At 48.4% G+C, this 8,312-nt stretch overlaps 1 protein-coding gene across 1 annotated transcript; it reads left to right on the top strand.

The window, feature by feature from the left end:
* Window positions 1-1,491: 1,491 nt before the first annotated feature.
* LOC117731906 (neuropeptide Y receptor type 2-like) lies at window positions 1,492-4,363 on the top strand. The gene is made up of 2 exons (XM_034534500.1): window positions 1,492-2,315; window positions 3,379-4,363. Exons 1-2 carry the CDS (start codon window positions 1,492-1,494, stop codon window positions 4,361-4,363), a joined length of 1,809 nt encoding a protein of 602 aa, XP_034390391.1.
* The last annotated feature ends 3,949 nt before the right edge of the window (window positions 4,364-8,312 follow it).

Genomic DNA, 8,312 nt, shown 5'->3' with positions numbered 1-8,312 from the left:
TTTTTGTATTATTATTGTTGCTTCATTCATTCATTTTAGAGTAATTTATTCGCTTATCTAGCGCGCTAATCAAAAATTTAAAAAATGGTAATAGTAGGGAATTACGCTCTTTGACTACCTGTCTCACCACCAGAGAGAGAGAGTGAGACAGTCAAGGGATGCTGATGCTTCCGAGGCGTCGCTATAAAGGAAACGTTGAAGGAAGAAGCCTGCAGAGTGAAGTGACGGACACTTTCTGATTGATTACAGTTAGAGATATTGCTGCATGATTGTGTGCGTTTGTGTGTGTGTGTGTGTGTGTGTGTGTGCGTGTGTGTGTGTGTGTGTGTGTGCCTGCGCAGCAGCAGCAGCATCTGCTCCCTCCCTGACTTTACCCCTCAGTGGCGGATGGGCTCGGAGCTCCCGCCGGCAGGAGCGCAGACATCTGACACACGTCTTTCTATTTTATTGTATTTTAAAACAATGGATCTCCCCGGAGCTTGAGACTCACACACGGATTATTTAAAGCGCGTGTACCGTCTGCAGGAGATTCAGGTGCAACTTTGCCACTGTTTTTCTCTGTGTGTGTGTGTGTGTTTTTGTTCATTTCTTTTTGGTGCAGATCTTCAGTCAGCACCTGCTGCCTTTTTCTACATCTTCAGGCTTGAAAGAGGAGCCGCACTAGATCAGTAAACACTATGTGACATTCGGATGGCTTTTCTCTGAGGGTAAGATCTTTATTTTAACAAGCAGCTGCCTTAAAATGTGTCTTTTTGTCGGATGTGTCTGGGTGTGGGAATTATGAAGTTTCTGTTTGCCCTTTTTAATGGCAATACATTGATGTTCTCTTTGTCCAGAAAAAAGCAATATCTGCTAAATGAGATTTATATATCCATAGCGACACCCTGCCATCTGTGTGTAATCAATGACTAATTGATACTAAAGCAATTCCTGGGCAGAAACCTTTGCTTTTCTTTCCAGGAATGTGTTGTCCCTTGTTGTTCGGTCCGCGACAGAGCTATTAAAACAGTGTCTGATTCTCTGTGATGTTTTTTTCTAAACAGATCTGATTGCATCCCTGTGATGGACTAAAGGTGTGAGGAGGCGCAGGGAGAGAGAGAGAGAGAGAGAGAGAGAGAGGTCTGCATGATGTTTGGCTTCCCTGAACGCGAGGAAGTCTATTAACAGCCGTTTGGGGATTATGAGGTTCACACTGCCACGTCCTGAAGGGATTATTGAGGACCGGTGCTGAACCGCACCACCACACCGTCTGACATCATAGGATGGACCTGCAGACCACGTGACCGAAACCTGACATGGTGTCACCACCAGCGAGGACTCTGGATCCCGATTTTGGCGTTTGGCTGTTTTTCCGCCCGCCGTGTCTGCGTATGGGTTTTAATGAGGACCGAGGGAAACCAGTACAGTGACCCCTCCCCCCCCCCCCCTCACACACACACACAGTCGGGAGATTTCCACACCGTGGGTTTCGTTCCCCACTTGGAGAGCAGCATGGATCCGTCCCGGGACCGGCCGTCAGACTGGAGCTCCGTCCGGCCGAGCTTCTCACCGCTGCTGCAGCGCGACGGCTCTCAGGAGAGACTCAACCACACCTACAGCTTCCACATGATTCTGCGCTCCACCTTCAGCTCCCCCACCGCCTCCCTCCACCAACCCTTACCCTCTCTATTCTCTAGCACCTCGGCCACTGAACAGACGTCGGCTTCAGTCCACCAGCCCTCCTCCTCCTCCTCCTCTTCCTTTTCTGCCAACGACCTGGCCGACCTGGAGAGCATGCTGCTCTGGACGCTCCACGAGCCCAGCACCATCGCTCTGACCGTCATGTACTGTCTGTCTTTCATTTTGGGATTCGCCGGGAATTTGATGTCCCTGCGCGTCCTCACCAACAGGCGGAGCCGGCGGCTGGCCGGCGTGAGCGCCACACGCAGTCTCCTGGTGAACCTGGCGGTGTGCGACCTGGCGGTGGTGTGCGTGTGCATGCCCATCACCCTGGGCAGCCAGATCTACACCGCCTGGGTCTACGGCGACCTCCTCTGCCGGGCGGTGCCCTTCACGCAGGCCGTCTCGGTCTCTGCCAGCGTGCTGACGCTGACCGTGATCAGCGTGAACCGCTACTACAGCGTTCGATCCCCGCTGCGAGCGCGCTCCATGTTCACCCGCCGGCGGATCTTGGCGACCGTCGGCGTGGTGTGGACAGTGTCCTCCATCATGTGCGCTCCCATCGCGGTGATGAACCGGCGACGCCGGATCAGCTTTGGGGCTTTTGCCATCCTGGTCTGCGAGGAGAAGTGGCCTCAGCATCGCCTCAAACAGGGGTAGGTTCCGAATGGAGTCCAGAATCTAGTCCAGGATCTCACCTCTGCAGGTCCCTCTGCTCTCCAACTCCATTTGTGATCTTAAATAAAATACAGTGAGCCACGGTGACGTTTCAGCCATTACCATCTATTAGTTTTTGCAGTAATTGGCTCCCAAAAGTCCCCGTGAAGGGGAAGTTGGAGCGCTCAGCTCCTGTTACACTTCCATGTTTGGTGACTCACCCTGCACTCGGTCGCCGTTCATCTGCATGCACCGCCCACACGGCAGTGAGACAGAGCATCTCTCTGATCTAACAGGTGGAGGAATGTGTGTGTGTGGAGCCTCTGTCGGTCCTAAGGCCATCCACTTTTTAGCTAGTCCAATCAAATGCGAAGGCTTTGATTTAAATGCCCGTTGTATCTGCGCAGCGCTCAACTCTGACTTCCGTTTCACTGGGACTTCAATGGCGGACGTCGTCAGCGAGGTGCTCTCTGATTGGCTGGTCAACCCAGTGAATCAGCGATTTCTCTTGTTTTCCACCAATTAGAGAACGAAGAAACAGCGTCAAGTTAGTCAATGTTTGTGTGCTATTTGCAACTCGTTGCCAGACATATATTTATTGACCTGTGAGGTCTTAAATTCTGTCAAATTTAGCTCCATTTTGTACTCAAAACACAGGGTTCAGAAGCTCACCTTTCTTGTTTTGTCGTCGTTAATCATAAGCTGTCAAGCGACTCCACGTGCGTTTCTTTATATGCCATTTTAGCTTCATCGCCTGTCAATCATTTAGCGACCGTGTGCCGAAAACAGTTAGAAATAGTGTTTATCATCCAGAAATACCATCAAACATAATTCCGTCGGGAGTTCAGTGCTTCTGCTCATATTGACTTTTCTGATGATGCAATCATCATAATAAAAATATCCTCGATTTATCAGCAACGGAAATGTTCTATTTATTGTTTCACAGTTGGATATAATAGATAGTTTTATAAAAACATTACAGATTTAAGTTCACAGTGGTGAATAAATCGTTTCATTAAATCAGTAAACTCCGTTTGAATCGTTTCGCTTCTTCTCCCGCAGATACAATGTGCTGCTGTTTGTGATGCTCTACTGCCTGCCGGTGACCTTTAACCTCACCATCGGCTTCTTAACCGGCAGGCGGCTTTGGCGAGGCAAGAAAACCACTTTCGCCGACCTCGATCCTCGCAGCGAGGCTCTGCACGCCTCGCGCCTCAAGACGCGCCAGAAGATCGCCAAGATGGTGGTGTGCCTGGTGCTGCTGTTCGCGGCGTCCTGGCTGCCGCTCTACCTGATCGACCTTTGGATCGACTGCGAGCGGAGGCCGCCGTCTTGGTTCCTGCAGACGCGGCCCTTCGCCCAGTGGCTGGGCCTGACCAACTCCAGCCTCAACCCCATCTGCTACTGCTTCATCGGTGATCTGTACCGCTCGGCCAAAGTGATACGGACGCGCTACTACCAGAAGGTCGCCGCTCTGTTCGGCTCCTCCTCCTTCTCCAGCTCCGTCGCCGTGGCGTCTCCCGGCTCGCTGATGACAGACAGCAAAGTGACGGCCTCCGAGCGCCGCCACATCGCCGCGGCGGCGGCGTCCATGGCTACGATCCCCAGGCTGCTGAGCTTGGCTCGAGGCCAGGGGCTGGGGCAGAAGGTCGTGGACAGTTCCGACAGCCGGGCCGGGTCCCACCACAGCATCTCAGACTGGTGCCGCTCCAGTCCCAGCGTGTGCGATGGCTCCTTGTTCCCCTGCCAGCTGCACGCGGTCCAGCACTCCACAGAAAGGGCAGACCTCCTGCCCGCGAGAAGACACTCTGTAAACGAGAGCGCGGGATCCTTACCTTTAAGGATGGAGTCGCTGGAAGTAGACGTGCTGCCTCTGAGGAGGCACTCGGGGGGCAGGATGTACGGCCTCCCAGCACAGAAGACAGACATCATTACCACGGGCAGGGACACGCTTTGCTACAGCGGGCAGCGCACGGGCAAAACATCACAAACCTACTTTCTGGTAGAAGACAGGGAGGATAAAACAACCGATATGACCAGCCTGTGAAAGCTGCAGCAAAGTCTTTTCTTGTCTCGCTTGCAGGCAGCAAAGACACACACACACACACGCACACACACACAGCTCCTGATTCAGTTTGCAGCGGACAGTGCGAGTTAATCCCTCGCAAAGGCAATTGTTTGTCTTGAGGATAAACTGACCTGGGCTACGCACTCCGTTTCACTCCGCCGAGCACTCTCTCAGTGTCATCGGACGCGGCCGGGGAATCCGGCATCGACGTTCGCAACCCGATGAGTTCAGGGTTTGAAGAAGGAGGCATCGGGGTGAAAAATACCTCCATCCTCCCCTTCCCCTCCTGGATTAAAGCGGTGCGCCATTACACGCAAAGTCATATCATAAGTAACTGAGCTGCTTGTCACAGTCGTGCTTAAGACGATAACCCGGCAGGACGTATCCGTGTTCTTATTGCTCCGCTAATGTAAATACATACTGCATCAGATCTCTCCAGGATATCGTCACCATCAATGTCTGCAGTCTGGGAAAAGATATGTAGGCCGGCAGCACTTGTTTCACGTGTGCGGTCACACGGGTGATTTGCAGGGAATACGAGAACAAAACTGAAGCAGAGAATCTGAAAACCCGAGCATACAATGAAGGTTATTTCTTTTCTTTTTTTTTGCACATAATGACTCTGTGATGTTGCTATTTTGTTATGAAAAAATACTTTCAAGGATAATCAGATTTTTTTTGAAAAGCTAGACCCTGTCGGTTTTTCTTCATTCGGAGGTAATTTTAAGGGTCGGCTCACCCAAAAACACAAACAGAAAAACGTGTTTGTTTTTTTAGGTGCCTGAAGTGGTTTGTAACCACGGCGATATGGTTTTGCTTGAATTGGCCTGGTGGGGTGCTTTTTTTCCGATGCCACCTCAAGGTGTCATTTTGGTAATTGCAATTGTTTATTTGTATTTTGCTTTTATCAGAATCAGTTTCCTATAGAGGAGGGGGAGGGGGGGCTATAGTTTCCTATAGCCTCCCCCCCCCCCCCCCGACCTATCTGTAGTGACTGAGATATCCATCTTGTCAATATCATTTCCAGTCAGCAGCACTGGTTAAGAGGTTACAAGGAACATGTTGATGTGTTTTATGTCAATATAGAGGAAATATGTCACTCAAGGAGGAATATTTCTTAATTTTAAGGTTGTTTGTGTGAATATGATATGTATACGTAGCCCACATTGCATTGGGGACAAATTAAACCAAACCGCTTGCCTAGAAAACACCAAAGGTCTGACGAAATGTTTTAGCATTTTGGGTGAGCAGACCCTTAGCTCTTTTATTCATCACGTTGGCTGTACTGTGAATAGCGCATAAGAGTATATCGTTTTTTTTTCGTAATTGATAACAGGACTGCCTGTTGAACCAACACATGCCTTGTTGAGTAAAGAACTGAAATAGCTTTAAAGGTTAAAGAAGTAAAACACACTCACACACACACACACATATATATACAGATGCATGCACACGGACAACACAATCTAATCCTCCCTCAGGCTGCTTCCAGTTGTGTGCACGACGGAGGTGGCGACACAGATGCTGTGACATCAAGCTGCTAATCACACTCTCGTCCTCGCAGCGAAAGGGAAGCGGCGCAACACTCAAGGCATCAAACTGTGTTGAAACTGTCCTATTTATGTCATCAGATAAGGTTGCTTTGCACCTTTGGGAAATCTCAATGCCATTATGCTGTGACTGTGTCTTTCCTCTCTCTTCTTCTCTCTTCACTTTCATCTACCTCTCTCTATCCCTCTCTTTTTCTCTCTCTTTCACACTCAGTTTTGAGGCTGTGTGTACTGAGTACTGTGCATTTGGTGTTTCATTAAAAAGAAAGAAGCAAAGAATCTGTCTGTGGTCACCTGTAACGACGTCCAAGGATTTCCACACGTCCTTGAAGCTGCGTTGTGTAAGATCTGGCCAGAAGTTACGCAACATTCAAAAGACTGCATGTTGAAGAGGTTACAGTTTTGATATTATGTCCAAAAAAAAAGACGTCTACGTATTGTGTTTGCGGAGATATCCGCAGAAAAGAATGGGCTAACCTGCTCCTGAGTTGTAATACCCACCTGCACCTCAAGAGGAGCCAGTGAGTCACTGTAGCCTCGAGGGCGTTTGTCCGCAAAAAAAGGTGCACGTTTTATAGTTTGTTTATTGGATTCAATTCAAAGTGGCAGAAAAGAGGAAACGACTTGTATTGTTGTTGTTTACGCTGGCTGCTACAGCTGACCGCTAACCGAGAGCCCCGCCCATCAAACGAGTCGTCTTTAGCTAATATGGCCGTATTAGCCTGAAATAGACATAAAAAGTTTCACGTCTTCTCTTCTTCTTCCCTCGGGCTTGATTAAACCTCCATGGACAGCTCTCGCTCCGTTATCAAGAGAACAGAGACGTTGAAGGAGCCACTCGAAGACGGTCTCATCACATTTGTGAAACGGACATTGCGCCCACCAGAAATTTGATGAGAAGAAGTTGCGTATGCTAATTTCTCCTCGTTCATCATGTAAGTTAGTTCAGAGATTTCGGAAACTTTTGTTCGGATTAAGTTCAGGCTTAGAGGCAATTTGGTAGCAGCAACTGTTTCTCTTCGAATGAGTTTTGAGGCATGTTTATTTTCACTAATTAAAAAGGCACTAAAAGTTGTTCACAGTTTCTCATGAAAAGGCATTTTTTTGGGGGGTATCCTTGAGACTTTACAAAGCCACAAGTTTCTTTCTGCTTAACACATTTGCACAACGCAGGGAAGACAATCATTTAGCCACATGGTCAACAACTTTAAGTGTACCTTCAACACATCTAAAACTTTAAGATAAGATAATCCTTTATTAGTCCCGCAGTGGGGACATTGACGTTTCAGCCATTACCATCTATTAGTTTTTGCAGTAATTGGCTCCCAAAAGTCCCCGTGAAGGGGAAGTTGGAGCGCTCAGCTCCTGTTACACTTCCATGTTTGGTGACTCACCCTGCACTCGGTCGCCGTTCATCTGCATGCACCGCCCACACGGCAGTGAGACAGAGCATCTCTCTGATCTAACAGGTGGAGGAATGTGTGTGTGTGGAGCCTCTGTCGGTCCTAAGGCCATCCACTTTTTAGCTAGTCCAATCAAATGCGAAGGCTTTGATTTAAATGCCCGTTGTATCTGCGCAGCGCTCAACTCTGACTTCCGTTTCACTGGGACTTCAATGGCGGACGTCGTCAGCGAGGTGCTCTCTGATTGGCTGGTCAACCCAGTGAATCAGCGATTTCTCTTGTTTTCCACCAATTAGAGAACGAAGAAACAGCGTCAAGTTAGTCAATGTTTGTGTGCTATTTGCAACTCGTTGCCAGACATATATTTATTGACCTGTGAGGTCTTAAATTCTGTCAAATTTAGCTCCATTTTGTACTCAAAACACAGGGTTCAGAAGCTCACCTTTCTTGTTTTGTCGTCGTTAATCATAAGCTGTCAAGCGACTCCACGTGCGTTTCTTTATATGCCATTTTAGCTTCATCGCCTGTCAATCATTTAGCGACCGTGTGCCGAAAACAGTTAGAAATAGTGTTTATCATCCAGAAATACCATCAAACATAATTCCGTCGGGAGTTCAGTGCTTCTGCTCATATTGACTTTTCTGATGATGCAATCATCATAATAAAAATATCCTCGATTTATCAGCAACGGAAATGTTCTATTTATTGTTTCACAGTTGGATATAATAGATAGTTTTATAAAAACATTACAGATTTAAGTTCACAGTGGTGAATAAATCGTTTCATTAAATCAGTAAACTCCGTTTGAATCGTTTCGCTTCTTCTCCCGCAGATACAATGTGCTGCTGTTTGTGATGCTCTACTGCCTGCCGGTGACCTTTAACCTCACCATCGGCTTCTTAACCGGCAGGCGGCTTTGGCGAGGCAAGAAAACCACTTTCGCCGACCTCGATCCTCGCAGCGAGGCTCTGCACG

The sequence above is a fragment of the Cyclopterus lumpus genome, chromosome 1 (genome assembly GCF_009769545.1).
Source record: "Cyclopterus lumpus isolate fCycLum1 chromosome 1, fCycLum1.pri, whole genome shotgun sequence".
NCBI lineage: Eukaryota > Metazoa > Chordata > Actinopteri > Perciformes > Cyclopteridae > Cyclopterus > Cyclopterus lumpus.
Note: the sequence above shows the minus strand (reverse complement) of the source record. Positions and strands in the feature narration are given on the sequence as shown.

Bases quoted from the DNA above. Each gene is read 5' to 3' on its own strand.
- LOC117731906 (XM_034534500.1), top strand. From the start codon at position 1,492: ATGGATCCGTCCCGGGACCGGCCGTCAGACTGGAGCTCCGTCCGGCCG. The intron at 2,316-3,378 runs GTAGGTTCCGAA...CTTCTCCCGCAG, and splicing joins CAGCATCGCCTCAAACAGGG to ATACAATGTGCTGCTGTTTG.